General features: G+C 49.7%; 1 protein-coding gene across 1 annotated transcript in view; it reads left to right on the top strand.

Moving 5' to 3' along the window:
* Positions 1-6,394: 6,394 nt before the first annotated feature.
* The window catches only part of GOT2 (glutamic-oxaloacetic transaminase 2), a 33,261-nt gene continuing 20,183 nt past the window's right edge, over positions 6,395-19,472 (top strand). Inside the window, exons 1-3 of the mRNA XM_075940657.2 lie at positions 6,395-6,546; positions 16,146-16,302; positions 19,015-19,143. Of these exons, the coding sequence (XP_075796772.1) occupies positions 6,494-6,546; positions 16,146-16,302; positions 19,015-19,143 (339 nt within the window). The 5' untranslated portion in view covers positions 6,395-6,493. The remainder of the gene's footprint in view (positions 6,547-16,145; positions 16,303-19,014; positions 19,144-19,472) is intronic.

Below are 19,472 nucleotides of genomic sequence, written 5' to 3'. Positions count from 1 at the left end.
CCCCCCTGTAACGGGGCCGAGGCGCCCCGCACTGAGATGACCCGCCCGACCGCATACGCAGCGGTTCTCGAGGGTCAGGCCGGGAGCCGCCCGTGCGGCCCCTGCACGCCCCGCCAACTGCTGTGTCAGCTGTTCAGTGGCGGCGACCTTCCGGCTAGAAATGCCGGAGGATCCCAGGGAGGCGGCCAGGCGGATGACGCCATCGCGCTACTCCGGCCGCCGACGGGAGATGTCACCACACCACGCTGGGTGGGGCCACGGCGGCGGAGCAGATCCGGGGGATTTAAACGCTGCCGACAGGGAAGGAGGGGGAAGCAGGCCGTGAATGGCCTCCCTCCCTGGGGCCGTTAGGTGGAGGGGCCCGAAGCCGAAGGGGTAAGCCTTGCTCAGCAGGGTGAACCGGAGTGGGGAGAGGAAGCAGCCCAAGGCGGGCGAAGGGAGCCTGCGGGCTGACGAGTTGCGGCTACGGCTCCGTCAGCCGGACCGGACGAAGGTTCCGTCTGAGTCCTTAGGGCCCTGGGCTGGGGTCCGTGAGAGGGGGCGGGCCTGGACCCCCCTCTCCCCACTAGGAGGAAACCGCTCAGCCGACGTCTCGGGGAGACCCGGCAAGTTAATGACCTGATTAGTTGGGACGCACATAGGCGACCACGAGGAGGGGTTTGAACTAACGACCCCATGGGTGATGGGAAGGGGGAGTACCCCATAACAAAGGGGGGGGTACCCCACTACACCCCCCTTACTCTCCTCTTTTCTAAGCTAAAATTTCCAAGTTTTTTTAAGCTCTTTTTATATGGGACCCGTTCCAAACCCCTAATCATTTTTGTTGCCCTTTTCTTAACCCTTTCCAATGCCAATATATCTTTCTTGAAATGAGACGACCACGTCTGTACGCAGTATTCAAGATGTGGGCATACTATGGCTTTATATAGAGGCAATAAGATATTTTCTGTCTTATTCTCTCTCCCTTTTTTAATGATTCCTAACATTCTGTTTGATTTTTTGCCTGCTGCTGCACACTGAGTGGATGTTTTCAAAGAACTATCCACAATGACTCCAAGATCTCTTTCTCTCTCTTGAATAGTTGTAGTTAAATTAGCCCCAATCATATTGTATGTGTAGTTGTGATTGTTTTCCAGTGTGCGTTACTTTACATTTATCAACATTAAATTTTATTTGCCATTTTGTTTCCCAATCACTTAGTTTGATCAAAATCATTTAGTATGGTGAGAAACAAATCACTTAGGGTACGTCTACACTAGCTCGTTAGTTCAAGCTACGTAGGATAATTAGGGCAAGCGGAGTTGCAAATGAAGCCCGGGATTTAAATATCCCGGGCTTCATTTGCATGATCCCGGGTGCCGCCATTTTTAAATCCCCCTTAGTCCGAACTCCGTGCCCGTGACTACACGCGGCACGGAGTAGGTAGTTCGAATTAAAGATCCTAATTCGAACTTCCGTTACTCCTCATTCCACAAGGAGTAGACGTACCCTCTGTTTGGTTGCAGAGAAAAGTTTGACAATGTGACTCAAGTAAGACCTAAAGACTCAGAAACTAGAAGATAAAGAAATTAAGCCCAATTCTAAAAGACAAACAAAACCCTCCTGATTTTTTTGTGGGGCTTGGCTTATGACTCTGGAATGTTCGGGGTTGTTGATACTGGTGAGCATAGGTGACAGGTGACCCAGTAGAGGATACACAGATACTACAGTGAAGGGCACATTATAGGAACCAGAATATACAGACAGCAGAGATGTCCTGCGTTGTGAGAAGACAATCAGTTACGTGCCTTTTGTCTGTCCTATTTCACTGTACTACAGCAGTCAGCCAAGCCTCTGTTGCCCTGGCTTTCATTCATTGTGTGACAGTTTGATTGATAAATTCTGTCTCTACCATGCATCTTAGGAGGTAGGAAACAACAACAGATGGCTTAAAATACCTTGAGGCTTCTCCCTCTAAGCACCAACGAAACAGAGAACAGTCCAGATCTGAGAATTAGAGTGTTAGTTTGGTGCTAAAATGCTGAAGCTGTCCATCCACACTTACTCAGGTATAGTTTAGGAGCAAAAATAAAATAAAAATAAATGAATAAAATATTCAGAAGGATTTCATTCCTTAATCTTTCTCTGGAGATGAATCACACCAATGTTGATGAATGTCAGAGCAAATTCACCTGGATTGTCTGCTTGACTTGAGAGATGCAAACGGAAATATAAAATATACCCGATTTACTGTGTAATTGAAGCATCACGTCTCTGGATCCTGTATTTGCTCTCCCATCATGTAGTGAGTACTCTTACCCACTATTCTGAAGCCAAACTGGAAGACAGTTACATTAGCCAGACTGTTCCTGATACTGAGAATTGAGGCTGAGCTCACGCTTCTCTGTAGCCACTCCCAGCAAGAAAGGCAGCAAAGCTGAGAACCCCTCTAGATATAGGATTCAATCCAGGATTAAACCTTATCTGATTTTTAGGATGATTCATATCATCTTGAGAAAAGGCAAGAATACTGGTCTACCACATTGCATAGCTCTAACCATGTGTTATAGTTCGTTGCCACCCTGATCCCTAGTTTGGGAAAGAGTCCTCCTCACGCCTTTGGTGCTAGTCCCGAAAGACCGGTGCGCTGAGGGGGAAGGGAGACCTGGGCCCTCCCTCACTCCAGGTCTCAGCCCAAGACCCTAAGAACAGGTTCAATTGTTACCTGTTTGCTCAGTGGGGTCTGTACAAAAACTCACCGACCCGTGGGCTATCTCCTGCCCCGTCCTGGACTGCTTCCTTCCCTCTTGTCGGCTTCCATGGCTCTGCTGCCACACTCGTCCTTAGTCCTGCTGCCTCTTCTGGCTCAGTGTGCCACCTCTTCTCCTCCACCCATTGACTCCTCCCTCCCACTCTCTGTCCCCTCTCTTTTTCCACTCCTGGATCAGGGTCCTGCCTTTTCAAAGCCAGCGCCCTTTCTTCAGAAATCTGGCACCTGTGCTCTCCGCCCCTACCTGGAGCGGCGGGGCTGGGGCTTCCTGTGCATGAGGACACTGTGGCTTCCGAGCAAGCCTGGGATAGCCGCTTGCTCCCTGCCGTGCTGGAGCCAAGTGCATGTTTAGTGCGGGGAGTGGAGTTTCTTCCCTCAAACCCCGCCACCCTGTCACACCATGGCTTGGCACCATCATTTTCATAATCATTTTTAGCCAGTCCAAACAAAAAAACAACACCCCCCTCAATTATCCTAGTCTAGAAAATGCCTACAATTAAGAGGGCTTGAGAGCAGCTGTTCCAAACAGCTGGAACAAGCTAACTGTTCCATTTCCAGGGGTCCCAACTTATGTCTTGTTGCGTGTCTTCATGGGCTAGGCAAAGTTCTTAAATAAGGGTTGCCAACCCCAATGGGGGTCCATGAAAATGTTCTTGGGTGTCCACCAAATTACTGGGTTTCTCTTTAAAATTGGCGTATTTATCCAAATCTGTGCTCTATTGCATTTCATGAGGCATCTGACTTGCCTGGGAAACTGGAGTTGTGTTTCTGAAACTGGTTCAGATGCAACCCCTCCCTCCAAGCCACACTTTTGTCCTCCCAACTTTCTGAGCAGGATGCCCCTCCCATGTTTGTTGTCCTTGGGCTGCCGTGCTGCTTTCTGTTCATGTTTACTAAATGCTGTATCTCCTGCTGAAGCACTATGAGACAATGCATTGTGGGAGAATCCAGACAACTGATACAGACAGTTATCTGAGACGGCACAAGTGCAGCTCAGCCATGACTGGGAGGCAAACAAGCTGCTGAGTAGATACAATTTCTCCATGATTGTTAAAATCAGGTAAGATAGAGTCATAGCTATGTGGGTAGATTGGCAGTGTGGACAGAGGCTAGAAGTTTATAGGTTTTCAATCTCCTGCTGACACTCTATCCTCCCTTCTTTAAAGGGTCTAGCTACACTGGGAACCAGCCCTAATGGGGCCACAGGGCAACAGCTTAAATAATTGTTTCATCTTGTGGAATCAACAGAGTATATTCTATGGGTAAACCATGATAGAGTTGTGGCCAGGACCAGTTTCCTAAACAATGGTTCAAATATGGAGAATTGTGTTCCAAACTCATGACTGTTGTAATTGGAGTATTTATTGGTTGATGGTTGTACTGAGGTGAGAGAGATCCTAGGAATCCATGCTTAGGGATGATGTACCATATTTATGGGATGGTGTAAATGTGCTATTGTCATACTGTTTTGCTGTCTCAGGTAAGACAGGCAGGAACAAAAAGGTTGGCTCATAACTTCTCAGTGTTGCTTTCCTCATGAATTTGGATAGTGAATTATATAGAGAAATTTTGTTCACATTTTCCACTCACGGGGACTTTTTTACTGTTCATGATTCTCTAGACATAGGGTCAGGAACTAAAGGTGTGTGGGGAGCTGCAGCAATCCTGGCCTTCCAGTCTAGTGCCTGGGGTCCTGGCTGCTAGTCAGGCATGCTAGGGGCCTTTGCTGCTAGCCCTATGCCTAGGGTCCTGGCTGCTTCCCCTCACCACTGGTGTGCTGCGGGCTCTGCTGCCAGCCCTACACAAAGGGTATGTCTAGACTACATGGCTCTGTCGCCAGAGCCATGTAGGTTAGTTTACTAACATACCCAAATGAAGCGGTGATTTAAATAATCACTGCTTCATTTAAATTAAAATGGTTGCCGTGCTGAGCTGATCAGCTGTTTGTCAGCTCAGCCCGCTAGTCTGGACGCTCTGCGGTCGACATCAAAGGCATTTGTCAACCGCCCCGGTAAACCTCATCCCACGCGGCATAACGGGGCAATTGACAAATGCCTTTGATGTCGACCACGGAGCGTACCAACTAGTGCGCTGAGCCGACAAACAGCCGATTGGCTCAGCACAGCACAGCAGCCATTTTAATTTAAATGAAGCGGCGATTATTTAAATCGCCGCTTCATTTGGGTATGTCTAGTAAACTAATCTACATGACTCTGGCGGCAGAGCCATGTAGTCTAGACATACCCTCAGGGTCCCAGCTGCTGCTGCCACTCGACACAGTGCGGGGAGGGGGCTCTGATGTTGGCCCCACATGCTAGGACTTTTGCTCCAGACCTCAGCTGGGGGGGGGGAGGTGGACAGGAGTAAGGGGACTAAGCACCCCCACTTTTAAACATGTTCCCATGATGCTGCACCCTAGACCTGCTCTGACTCTCCAGAATGATTATTTTTACTTTCCCATCTCCTGTGAATTCTGATTGCTTTGGGTGAAATACTGATAGAAATGTAGCCCCACCTAGTGGCTCAAGAGTAAAACACCAGAATCTACAGTAAAGGTCCATATTTATATGAAAGGAGCTTCAGGGGGTAGCCGAGTTAGTCTGTTACAGAAAAAAACAGTGAGAAGATGGTCTGGTAGCACTTTATAGACTAACAAAACATGTAGATGGTGTCATGAGCTTTCGTGGGCACAACCCACTTCTTCAGATGACCTGTGCCCATGAAAGCTCATGATACTATCTACATGTTTTGTTAGTCTTTTAAGTGCTACCAGACCATTTGCTTGCTGTTTTTTTACATGAAAGGACTAATGCATGCAAGTAGTTCCATAATTTACATTAATTACTTGCATGAGTAAAGATTTCTCACAAGTTAGGTTTTGAAGGACTAGTTCCAAGGATAAGTCAGATTACTTTGTGTAAAAGCTTACAACTTAAATAAAACAAATATACAACAGATAGAGGCCAAAAATTCCGTGCACTACAGACAACAGACATCACATTCCAATGAACAAGAGAAGAAAGGTGTATGGATTCAAACATCACCCTGCAGAATTTTCAACCTAGGCATGCATTTTGCAGTATGGAAGAAGCAGGCAATTGAATCAGGAGCTCACGGTATACAAAACTAAACCATCTAGTAGTCTCATTTTGGTGTTCAAGGCCAACGAAGAGCAAAAAATGAACAACTTACACAAATTGTACACAAGAAACAGGATCAGTGCAAATGCTATTGGTTTTAATAATCTGTTTTACTTTTTGATAGGAAATTATGTTTTGCTATTGAATGCTTCAGCAGCCTAACCTTGGAAATATCACTTTCTTGCTTGTTTTCACTTTCCTCATCTGTTGTACTACTGCTACCTGGCTCTTGAATAGCACTTTTCAGCAGTAGACATTCCAATGCTTTCCAACGGCAAGTAAATATTCCTATCCTCATTTTACATATGAGGAATCTGAAGCAGGCAGGGACCTCGAAAGTATTCAGCCATCTTATTTCTCTTTGGACATTAGCACCTAAGGGCAGAAGCCGGGGCAGAGCTCCGCGCCAGCACAGTGTACCCAGCGCCCCGCGGCCGCGCTGCAAACAGTCCGCCTGCCCAGCGGAGGGCGCCCCCGCGCGCGGGAGCTCGCCCTGCGCCTCTCCTGGGGCCCTGCGGCAGCCTCTCCTCGGCAGCCGCGCGGAGCCAGCTCGGCCGGACGTGGCCCGCAGCCGCCAGTCAGCGCGCGCGCTCCCGCGGTGGCCATGGCTCTGCTGCAGCGCGGCCGGCTCCTGCTCCCCTCCGCGGCCAGGGCCAGGTAACGGGCCGGGCCCTGCAGCGGGAATGGGGGGGGACCCGGGCCGGGCCCGGCCCTGCAGCGGGAATGGGGGGGGACCCGGGCCGGGCCCGGCCCTGCAGCGGGAATGGGGGGGGACCCGGGCCGGGCCCGGCCCTGCAGCGGGAATGGGGGGGGACCCGGGCCGGGCCCGGCCCTGCAGCGGGAATGGGGGGGGACCCGGGCCGGGCCCTGCAGCGGGAATGGGGGGGGGACCCGGGCGGGCCCTGCAGCGGGAATGGGGGGGGACCCGGGCCGGGCCCTGCAGCGGGAATGGGGGGGGGACCCGGGCCGGGCCCTGCAGCGGGAATGGGGGGGGGACCCGGGCCGGGCCCTGCAGCGGGAATGGGGGGGGGACCCGGGCCCGGCCCTGCAGCGGGAATGGGGGGGGACCCGGGCCGGGCCCTGCAGCGGGAATGGGGGGGGACCCGGGCCGGGCCCTGCAGCGGGAATGGGGGGGGGGGACCCGGGTCGGGCCCTGCAGGGGGAATGGGGGGGGGGGAGACCCGGGCCGGGCCCTGGAGCGGGAATGGGGGGGGGGGCTGTCGGGAAAGGCCTCTGATTGGCGGAGGTAGCCGGCGTGGCGCTAGCGCGCCGCAGTGATTGGACGCCGGTGCTTGCGCGCGTGCCCTTGAGGCCAGGCTTAGAGGACGGAGGGGACCCGAGCCGGCCCCCGGGGCAGGCTGGGCCTCGGGGTGCCTCTTCCTAGCGCTGCCGAGCTCTGGCCTGTGGTCCCCTTGGGCTGATGGGGGCGGGGATGGCCCGGCCCGAGCCTTGTCCTTGCAGATCTCATCCCCGCGTGTTCTGCGCAGTCAGCTGCAGTAGGGCTGGAAGAGTTAAGCCCGAGAGCTGTGTTGTGCACCAGGGGTTAGGGGCGCTGTACCTGGGTAGGGAGGCTCTATAGCCATATAGGGCACAGAATAGCCATGTGCTCCTTGCAGGTAGGACCCCGGTGGGGGGAAATGTGGGTGAAGAGTGTGCTAAGCCCCTAGTGCAGAGAGCTGCTGTTGGAGCCTGCAGGTTCAGGGCATGAACAGGATATTTATTACTTCCCTGCAGTCCAATTCTGGAGCTGAACAGAGGGGCTGAAAGGCTTCTCATACTGGGGATGTGCAGGACTTGGTTTCTGCTAAACAACTTCAAAAGCCAGAAGGTCTTGGTTTTTCCCAGAGTGCTGGCTCAGCCAGAGGCAGTGGGGGAAGTAAAAAACCTGTTTGCGGCTGTTGGTGAGCACAGCATTCCACCCAGGGGTGGGTTCTCTGCATGGCTTTGTGAGTGGGGTGGGCCCTGTCTTCAGGTATAGGGGAAGAAATTAAGAAGGGGCAGAATAGTGAGGCTGGGGTAAAGTCAGAGGACAAAGAGAGGGAGAGCATGTGAAGGACCAGTGGATGGGCAGCAGAGGTGGTACATAATCTACTGGTGTCTGCATATGCTCACCAGCCTACCATAGTTCAGTGCACAGCCAATTGCCAGTCGGAAATGGGACGGGGGCAGATCCTTGTTGGCCAAGAGCTGGCATACAGTGGAAGCTGTGTAGACAGACGAGCAGGAGTAGCAGCTCCTTGCACAGCATCTTCATCTTACCACTAGGGATGTTAAAAATTGTGCACTTGTGTAACTGCTGAAATGTTTAGCAGTTACACATTTACTCGCAATGGGGCAGATGGGAGCCAGTGCCTGTGGGGAGCCTGCTCAGTGGAATAGCAAGGGGGGGGAGGGCAGTTGCCCCCAGGCACCATGATAGGTGGGCACCAATTTAGCTGCCAAGCCACTTGCTCCCTGCAGATAAGCTGCCAAGCCAGGGCTGGGCAGCAGGACCGAGTACTTAAAAGGCTGCCTGGGAGTTCAGCACTCCTGGCTTGGGGAGCCACTGTCACACCCGCTGGGCAGTTTGGCACAGTGTTGCCTTTGCACCCCCCCCCCCTCCCCACTCAGGCGCATAACACCCTTGCTAGGCCACTGAGCCTGCTTAAAAACCCTGCAAACAACTCTTCTCCCTTCTCCTCCCGGCCTCTGATAGAGATAGCAGCATGCGTGGGGGAGGAGTGGCACATGATTTGTGGGAGCTGGTATGTGCAAGGAGCTGGCTTGAAAGCAGGTTTCCTGCTGTACTGGCTCCTGCCTCTCCCCCACCAGCCCATAAACTGCTGCTTCTCTATCCAAGGCAGCAGTGTGTGGATGGGGGCAGGCAGCTCTGGAAGAGCTGGCATGCAGGGGAGCTGACTTAATTATGTAAACAAGTACATGCTAACATCCCTACTTACCAGCAGCCTTGCACATGGGCTCTGTTGTTGGCTGCTGGATGCCAGCACTCATAGCTGATGGCTAGGCAGCTAGTGAGGAGGGATCTGGCTGGCCAACAGCAGGACCCACCAGTGCTGGTGTGGAAGACAGAAAAAGTTATCACTGACAGATGAGGCACTTGTTGCAGCTGATGGAAGGAATTAATTCCTCAAGTTCAGTAACTGAAAGGCTGGTAGCTACTGTGGGTCACTAGCAGCTGAACAAGGTGTAGATTATAACAGCAGTTGGTTGCTGAAGTATGGTGACCTTGGTTTGGTCTACCCTGTGTGGGGGTTTTATTGACAGGGATTAAGCAATTGGGTGTAGATTATATGTTCATGTTTCTCGTATATTTGCAGGACTTTCCATAGAGGGGGAATGGCCACCTTAGAGATTTGTGTTGCTCTATTAACAAAATGTAAATGCACTTTCTCAACTCAGACTTTGCTGACTGTCAGCAAACTGAGGCTGCTGTGGCTCAGACAAGAGGCTTATGTTAGAAAACTGGTGGCTGAAGAAAACTTTCTTTACTTGGTAGTTTGAATTTACTTGTATCAAGGAGAAACTACCATTTAGTGGGTAGTGGGGTTTGTTTTAGGAAGTCTTTTTTTTTTTTTTTTTTTTTTTTTTGCATTTAAATAACCCAGTTCACTTTTAAATAGCTGAATCATATCCTTCCTTTTCCAAATTAAATGATTAACAGTAGAAGAAACTTTCTTCAGCCTTTACTTGGCTGAGAATGAACTTGGAAAATCAATTGCCCTACAGCTAATATGGAGCCAGTGAGAACAGCCTTGGAATGAAAACTCAAGGGCTGTGTCTAGACTGGCCAGTTTTTCCAGAAAATCAGCTGCTTTTCTGGGAAAACTTGCCAGCTGTCTACATGAGCCGCTTGAATTTCCACAAAAGCACTGACTTCCTACTGTAAGAAATCAGTGCTTTTTGCGGAAATAGTATGCTACTCCCGTTCGGGCAAAAGTCCCTTTTGCACAAAACTTTTGCACAAAAGGGCCAGTGTAGGCAGCTGAGATTTGTTTTCTGCAAAAAAAAGCCCCGATTGCGAAAATGGCGATCAGGGCTTTTTTGCGCAAAAGTGTGTCTAGATTGGCCACGGACGCTTTTCTGCAAAAAGTGCTTTTGCGGAAAAGCATCCTGCCAATCTAGACGCTCTGTTCCAAAAATGCTTTTAACGGGAAACTTTTCCATTAAAAACATTTCCGGAAAATCATGCCAGTCTAGATGTAGCAAAGGTTAATTGAAGCTTTAGCTACTTAGAGCCTGATCTTCCAATTCTTAGCTACATAAGTAGTCCCATTGAGTTAACTGACCTATTTACATGTTTCCAAGTTGGGAGATCTTGTATAAATCGTGTTTAAGCTGCTTAAATGAACAACACTGTAAAATACTAACTGCTGTCATCACCTCAGATGTAACTGCAAGTATGATGGATTGGGCTCCTTTGTGACTGTCACCTGGTGTGCCGAAACCCCATTGAGCTGCCTTCTCCTGACAGGTTGGAGACACTGTAACCCTGTTTTGCGAGCCCAGCTCATCAGACACAGGAGGCTCACTCCTAAGGCTGCAGACAGACTGAAAGCAACACAGTCAGATCTTTTCTCAGCACTCTAGTAGACAGCCCAGCCCCTCTGTGAGCTGAACCTTACACAAATCTGTTTTACACTGCACAGAGAGCTATACAGTGTGAAGGCAGAGAGATGCACAGGCTCTTTTCTCCACCAGGTATTAATTATTTACGCTGGGTTTATTACGAAACAGTTTTTATTGAGTTTAAAAACAGGATTTAAGTGGTCATAAGAGGTGGCAGACAGAACAAATAGATAACAAGTAGATAGCTGAGCCAACTGAACAGATGCAAGCTAATCATAATACACTAAAGAAACTAGTTACATATAAGCTCTTACCCAAAATTTGAAATGTACAAGAGACTCAGGAGGGATTCTTGTACATTTCAAATGTGGAACGCAGCCGCTGCACCCCTGCCCCTCTCATAGAGCTGGTGGGAACTGGTGTTAAAGCCTGCTTACACCAGCACCGTCTCCTCCTCCTGTTACAGTATCCATTTTCTCTATCCCTTCCACACTGTAGGGAGACACACCTTTACCCAGTTCCTAGGGCTAAAGGTGCAACCCTGTTAATTTACACACCCACCCTTACCCAATTCTTGGGGCTCAGGGTGCATCTTCCTGCAGGTTGGCAGGATCTTTAGCCACTGAAAGTGTCTTACACAGTAATATCCTTATCCTCTATTTATTGACAATTCCCAAACAAGCAGAATACACATGCTAAGCACAGGCTGTCATGCTCACCAAGCCTGGTACAGGCAGACTTCCCCTGTTGGCCAGGCAATATCAGTCTCTCTGGATCTTAGCTGCTGTACATCACAGTTGTGCAGGAGAGTCCTGGCAGCTCTTTCCTTAGGCTGTCTCTCGGAGGTGACTTCTTCCAGGTCTTCCCGCTTCTTCTTGATGTTCTTTATCTCCCTTTGGTCTTCTTCCAGCCTTTTGGTTTTTTCCTTCTGCTTCTGTTACTTCCGTTCTTCTTTCTGGTCTCCTTGGACCCCAGTTTATATAATGAAACCTGAGTCCTGCTTAGCTATACCTTGGTTTCTGTAAAGGGAAATCATGTCTTACTAATCTATATGGGTATGTCTACATTAGCCCCCTAGATCGTTCTAGGGAGGCTAATGAGGGCGACCGGAATTGCAAATCAAGCCCAGGATGTAAATATCCCGGGCTTGAATTGCATGTTCCCGGCCGGGCGCCATTTAGAAATTGACTAGCCTGAAGTAACTGCCCGCATCTACATGTGGCAGTGAAACGGGATTCCGGAATAAAGCCCTAAATCGAATTAGGGGGTATTCTTTGTAGAATGAGGTTCACCACCTAATTCGATTTAGGGGCTTTATTCCGGAATCCCGTTTCACTGCTGCATGTAGACATGGGCAGTTACTTCGGGTTAGTCAATTTCTAAAATGGCGACCGGCTGGGAACATGCAAATCAAGTGCGGGATATTTAAATCCCGGGCTTGATTTGCAATTCCGGTCGCTCTCATTAGCCTCCCTAGATCGATCTGGGGACTAGTGTAGCTGTACCCTTAGAGTTCTTTGAAGGGCTTATCAAACATGTGGACAAGGGGATCCAGTAGATATAGTATACTTAGATTTTCAGAAAGCCTTTGACAAAGTCCCTCACCAAAGGCTCTTGTGTAAATTAGGTTGTCCTGGGATAAGAGGGAAGATCCTTTCATGGTTTGAGAGCTGGTTAAACAGGAAACACAGGGTAGGAATAAATTATACATTTTCAGAATGGGGAGGGGTAACTAGTGGTGTCCCTCAGGGGTGAGTCCTAGGACCAATCCTATTCAACTTATTCATAAATGATCTAGAGAAAGGGGCAAGCAGTGAGATAGTAAAGTTTGCGGATGATACTAAAGTGTTTAAGATAGTCAAGACAGAAGCAGACTGTGAAGAACTTCAAAAAGATCTCACAAAACTGAGTGATTGGGTAACAAAATGGCAAATGAAGTTTAATGTGGATAAGTGTAAAGTAATGCACGTTGGAAAAAATAACCCCAACTATACATATAATATGCCGGGGGCTAATTTGGCTACGACAAATCAGGAAAGAGATCTTGGAGTTACCGTGGATAGATGTCTGAAAACGTCCACACAGTGTGCTGCGGCTGTCAAAAAGGCAAATAGAATGTTAGGAATCATCATATATAGTAGCCCGGTGTCTGAGAGTCTGTAATGCTGAAATGCTGGCTGTTCCCTCTGGGCGGCCTCGAGCTGCGTGGGGAGTGCGGGGCCCAAACGGCCACTTGCTCCCTCGCAGCGGCCTTGCTGAGCGGTGCAGAAGTCAGCCGAGCGCCACGGCGGGAAGGGAAGGCGGGTGGGGCGGTGACGTACAGGTCCAGGGGGCGGGGCCTGGATGTGTATGTCACCACCCCGCCCCCCTTCGCCTCCCGCCGTGGCGTTCGGCTGACTTCTGCGTCACTCAGCCGGACCGCCGTGGGGGAGCAAGCGCAGCAAGCGGCCATTTGGCCTCCCCCCGGCAGCCCAGCTGAGTGGCACAGAAGTCAGCTGAGTGCCACGGCGGGAGGCGAAGGAGAGCGGGATGGTGACATGAGGCACGACAGCGGCTCCAGGCCCTGCCCCCTGGCCGTGAACGTCACCGCCCCCCCCCCCCTTTCGTGCACATGCTGAGAGATGTACAATGAGATTGGTGCTGAGAGGTATTAGTTGTGAGTGATTTGAACTGCTGCATTCCTTGAGTGGTTCTTTTCCTCTCTGGTTCTCACTGTAACACCCAGCTCTCACCTGTGGTTCCAACTTGCAGTAAGTGTGCAATGCTGGCCATACCCTGGCAAACTGCCTGGGCAGCTGGGCTAAACAGAAGTATGGAAACTAGTGGTGATTTAAGGATTGCCCTCCCAAGCGAATCATGGCTATTCACTGCAGCTAAAGAAGCTTTAAGTTGTAACCAACTTTGTGCTGTTGGGCTAAGCTTCAGCAGCTGAGAACACCAACTTGGAGGTCCTCCAAAAGTCAAATGCCACAACCACTGAGGCAATGCTGATCCAAGTCTGAATACACTGGGTAGGACACATCATTAGGATGCCTGAACATCAACTCCTGAGAGACTTTCTATGGAGAATAGGCACAAAGACATGAGAATTAAAGCTGCTCCAGAAAGTGTTGCTAGGACGGTGTCAAGCACAGCATACAATTTGGTGCTACAAAAAAGATGAACTTGAGAAAGTTGCATTAAATAAATCCATGTGGCAACACAACACACAAAATTTTCCAAGCCTTCGAAGAATACAGAAATCATAGAACCATAGAGCTGGAAGAGACCTCAGAAGGTCATCAAGTCCAGCCCCCTGCTCTAGGCAGGACCAATCCCAACTAAGTCAACCCAGCCAGGGCTTTGTCAAGCCGAGACTTAAACACCTCTAGGGATGGAGACTCCACTACTTCCCTAGGGAACCCATCCCAGTGCTTCACCACCTTCCTAGTGAAATAGTTTTTCCTAATATCCAACCTGGACCTCTCCCACCACAACTTGAGACCTTTGCTCCTTGTTCTGCCATCAGTCCCTACTGAGAATAGCATCTCTCCATCCTCTTTGGAACCTCCCTTCAGGAAGTTGAAGGCTATCAAATCCCCCCCCCCCCCAATCTTCGCTTCTGCAGAATAAACAGACCCAACTCCTTCAGCCACTCCTCATAGGTCATATGCTCCAGCCCCCTAATCATTTTGGTTGCCCTCCGCTGGACCCTCTCCACATCCTTTTTGTAGTGGGAGGCCCAGAACTGGACACAATACTCCAGATGTGGCCTCACCAGAGCCGAATAAAGGGGAATAATGACATATCTGGATCTGCTGGCAATGCTCCTCTTAATGCAACCTAATATGCCATTAGCCTTCTTGGCTACAAGGGCACACTGACTCATATCCAATTGGTTCTAAAGATTGCTGTAGTGTCCTGGTACTGGAATGAAATAATCCATTGTTAGCTGCCAGGGAAAAGCCTCATACTGCTGCTGTAGCTACCAAGATGCTCCCCAATGACTTTGACTGCAGCTGCAATCCCTTAGATCCCCTTGGATATCCCACCCTAATTTTTCCAGTATGTGGATGGAACTGGTACTTTGCTGTCACGATAATATCCTTCACCCTTCTAGCATTGAATGAGGATAAGACCTTTTAAAGTAAAGCACATAATAGGTTTGAGCTATGGGGACTATTACAGGCAGTCCCCGGGTTACGTACAAGATAGGGACTGTAGGTTTGTTCTTAAGTTGAATCTGTATGCAAGTCGGAACTGGCGTCCAGATTCAGCCGCTGCTGAAACTGACCGCCACTTCCGACTTACATACAGAATCAACTTAAGAACCCCAAGCGTCCCCAAGTCAGCTGCTGCTGAAACTGATCAGCGGCTGATTGCAGGAAGCCCGGGGCAGAGCAACTCTGCCTCGGGCTTCCTGTAGTCAGCGCTGGTCAGTTTCAGCAGCGGCTGAATCAGGACGCCTGGGACAGAGCAGCTGGGGTGCTGCTGGGTTGCTCCAGTAGCGCTGCTCCTCAGCACTACTGGACCAACCCAGCAGCACCCCATCTGCTCTGCCCCAGGCGTCCTGATTCAGCCGCTGCTGAAACTAACCAGCAGCGGCTGAATCAGGACTAGAGCAGCTGGGGTGCTGCTGGGTTGGACCAGTAGCTTCCAGAGCGGCGCTGCAGGACCAACGGGCAGCACCCCAGCTGCTCTGCTACAGGCGTCCGGAGAAAAGCCTAGTCTGCTGGGGGGGGGGGGGGGGATACTAGCTGCGCCTCCCCCACCCCAGCAGACCAGGAAGACACGGGCGGCGGACCGAGACGCACCGCGGTCCCGCCGCCTGGGTCCTCTGCGGCTTTGCTCCCAGTCTCCCTCGTCTGCTGGAGACTAGCAGACCAGGGAGATGGGGAGCAAAGCCTCTGAGGACACAGGCAGCGGGACAGCCGCGGGGCGTCTGGGCTGTCCCACTGCCGGCTTCCCCCGCGGCTTTGCAAAGCGGCCGGGAAGCCGGCAGCGGAGCAGTCCAGGCGCGCCTGGGCTGCCTTGCTGCCCGAGCCCTCCCCCCCCGCGGCTTTGCAAAGCGGCGGGGAAGCCGGCGGCGGAGCAGTCCAGGCGCGCCTGGGCTGCCTTGCTGCCCGAGCCCCCCCCGCTCCCCCGCGGCTTTGCAAAGGCAGCCCAGGCGTGCCTGGACTGCTCCGCCGCCGGCTTCCCCGCGGCTTTGCAAAGCCACGGGGGGGGAGGGGGGGGGGACTCGGGCAGCAGAACTGCCCCGCTGCCCAAGCCCCTCCGCGACTTTGCTCTGCGTCTTCCTGGCCTGCAGACCAGGGAGACGCAGAGAAAGCCCCAGAGTACACGGGCGGCAGGACTGCGAGGTCCCGCAGTCCGTGTACTCTGTGGCAGCTCCGTTCGTATCTGCGGATCCGACATAAGTCGGATCCGCGTAAGTCGGGGACTGCCTGTACTTGATATTGGCTTAACTGAGAAGGTGGCATGTTTAGTCTCCCTTAAACATGTCAGTCAGAATAGGGTCAGTCTAGGAGAGTGAGGGAAGCTATAGCTTATTGATTCTGTAGGTACACTGAAGTATTGTAAGGCAATACCAGTGCTAAAGAGATCCTGCTACAGTTGAGCTCGTGGGCCAAGACGTAACAAACAGCATAAGACCATGGACCATTTTATTTTGTTCAAAAATGTAATCCTTCCTCTTGTATTTCTTGTTGCAGCTCCTGGTGGTCTCATGTGGAGATGGGACCCCCTGATCCTATTTTGGGGGTCACTGAAGCCTTTAAACGAGACACCAATGCTAAGAAGATGAACCTGGGTGTTGGGGCATACCGGGACGATAACGGAAAGCCATATGTCCTGAACAGTGTCCGCAAAGTAAGCCTAGCACCAGATACTGTGGAAGTAAAGTCCAAGTATCATGCAATATAAAGTATTGTAGCTAGAAGATTATAAGGTGAAGAGAGTCTGTGACAACTGCAGGAAAGACTTTGCTTCCAATAAAAAAGATGGCAGATGGAGTTAGTGTGGGTTCCTACTGCCAGCACTAAAATGGTCTGGAAGATGACTCCATTGGATCACCTTGACATATCAAGGGAGAAATTAAGTACTTTTCTGACCAAATCATGCTCATGTTTAAAATAAAAACTAATCTTGCCTCTGACTTCTATGATACCTGGACTGCAGATGATACCATGCTGGGAGGGGTTGCAAGTGCTTTGGAGGATAGGGTCACAATTCAAAATGATCTGGACAAACAAGAGAAATGGTCTGACATCAACAGGATGAAGTTTAAGAAGGACAAAAGCAAAGGACTCCACTTAGGAAGGAGCAATCAGTTTCATGCCTACAGAATGGGAAGTCATTTCATGCATACTAGAAAGGAGTACTGCTGAAAGGGGTCATAGTGGACCACAAAATAAACAGGAGTAAACAGAGTGACACGGTTGCAAAAAACCCTAATATGGTTCTGAGATGCATTAACAGGAATGAGCAAGACACGAGAAGTCATTCTTCCACTCTACTCTGCACTGATGAGGCCTCAACTGGAGTATTGTGTCCAGTTCTGGGCATCACATTTCAAGAAATATGTGGAGAAATTGGAGAAGATCCAGAGAAGAATAACCAAAATGAGTAAAGGTTTAGAAAACGTGTCCTATGAGGGAAGACTGAAAAAATTGGGCTTGTTGAATTTAGACAAGAGAAGACTGATAGGGGACATGATAGTAGTTTTCAAGTATCTAAAAGGGTATTGAGGAGGGAGGAAAAATTGTTCTCGCTGGCTTCTGATAAGACAAGAAGCAGTGGGTTTAAATTGCTGCAAGGGAGGTTTAGATTGGACATTAGGAAAAAGCTCCTGTCAGGGTGGTTAAGTACTGGAATAAATTGCCTGGGGAGGTTGTGGAATCTTCATCACTTGAGATATTTAAGAGCAGGTTAGACCTCTGTCAGGGATGATCTAGATCAGGGATGGCCAACCCGTTAAAGGCAAAGAGCCACGATAGTTGGGGGGATAGTGCAAAGGATGGAGGGAAAAATTTGTCAAGCAAAAAAACAGAACAGCTCTTGGAGATCATGTTGCCTGGATCTTTTATACCTAAGACTTTATTTTTAGAAACCAAAACTGATGCAAGAACACTTCACTGAACCATGCCATCTCAGTGAGAGAGTTGATGCTAATCTGATTAAGGGGGGGTCTGAGAGATTGTGATGAGTTGACTGGCTTCACTCTTATCCAGTTTGAAATTCTGGACACGGAGAAGGGATACAGACTATATTGTTGAACTTATTGAAATCTACTTCTCTGAGATGGAAACTTCCTGCAGGCAACTGAGCCTTTGCAATGACTGTCCATCTGTTCTGGATATGCTGCGATGTTCCCCGTGTCTATTGTTAATAAGCTGTGGAGATGGCCAATTGTGCTATGGAGAATGTGGTTTAAGTACAGTGTTCTTGATGCTGCTATCTGACCTATGTAGTGTGTGAACATTTAGTTTTCTAACTGAAGTCCTGAGGCTAATCTGTGCTGGGGAACCACACCTATATATGTAAACCAGTTTAGCTAAATGAATTTTAAAGCTAGTGGGAGCCTTTGTGCAATCAAAGCTCTTGGAGCCAAAACCATTTTTTTTAACCTGCTTAGTTTAGCTTGCTTTTAGATAGGTTAACATCATTTGTCAGAGCCTTGTCTATGCTGTAGCACCAGATTTGAAGTAAGGATGTTAAATTTAGATTAATCAAATAGTCGATGCAGTTTGCTTTGTCTATTCAATAGTCAATAAGGGCACCTGCTACATTTCAGAGGTGGAAGGGCTGATTGGCCTGGGGGTGGAGGAGTGCGCCAAGCCTCTTCCAGGGCATGGGTGCCTAGTGGGGAAGGGGGGGAGAAGGGGCTTCCCTAGCCCCAGACCAAAATTTTTGAAGTGGCCCCTGGGCAAAAATTATTGCCCACCCCTGGTTTAAAGGCTTCAAGTTATGGATAATCCACCATTTACTCTTTTTTTTTTTTTTTTTTTTTTAAACCTGCAAGTGACTCATGCCCCACATTTCAGAACCATTTCCCCCCCCCCCCCCCCCCCCCCCCGGCCTTCTGCCAATTTGACCCAACGGACAATTCCTTCCTGCTCCCAAATATGGCCATCTGCGAGACCTGGAACATATGGGGAAGATTCACTAGGCAAACACCTGGGAAAGAACTCTTTGTAGTAATTCTGTGCCCTCCCTATCCGATGTCCCATCACTTGCTGTTGGGGATGTTTGCTAGTTACAGTCACAGATTGCAATTGAAGGCAGTCTCATTATACCATCCCTCTCCATAAACTTATTAAACAGTCTTGAAGACAGGTTTTTGGATCCACTGCTCATCTTGGCAGACTGTTCCAGAATTTCACTTGTCTGATGGCTAGAAACCTTCACTGACTTCAAGCCTAAACTTGTTGATGTCCAGATTATTTCCATTTATTCCTGGATGATATCGTACCATCATAATGAGTACTAAGTGAAAAACTAATGTCTAGATCACCTCTGCTGGAGCCTTGGTGAGCCTGCAGAAAGTTTTCAGAAACTGAACATGTGTGTTTTCTTCTTTAGGCAGAGGCCCAAATAGCTGCTAAGAAGATGGACAAGGAGTACTTACCCATTGCAGGACTGGCGGAGTTCAATAAGGCATCAGCTGAGCTGGCACTGGGTGACACCAATGAGGTTATCAAGAATGGCCGGGTAAAGAGCTAGGTGGAAGACTGGAATAAAATATTGAACAAGTAGGGTGGTTGTAACAGGGAACTCTGTAAGCTTTGTATTTGTCGTCAGAAGGATTCCAGAGCCACATACAGACCTGTCTCTTGGAAAGTATTTAAAGAGGCAGGGATAGTAACTCCAGCTCGGTAGTGCTTTACAAAGGAGGTCAATATCATTGTTCTCAGGTTAGAAGGGGGGAATTGAGAGGATAGAGCCTAAATGACTTGTCCGCTTTCATCCAGCAGGCAATAGAACCAAGTGTTCTGGCATAGTGTGGCATTGGCTTGGCTGTGCTGCCATTTGAAAACTGC

Source organism: Pelodiscus sinensis, chromosome 12 (assembly GCF_052426305.1).
Source record: "Pelodiscus sinensis isolate ZL-2025 chromosome 12, ASM5242630v1, whole genome shotgun sequence".
Taxonomy (NCBI): domain Eukaryota; kingdom Metazoa; phylum Chordata; order Testudines; family Trionychidae; genus Pelodiscus; species Pelodiscus sinensis.
This window is presented reverse-complemented; position numbering and strand designations above follow the sequence as displayed.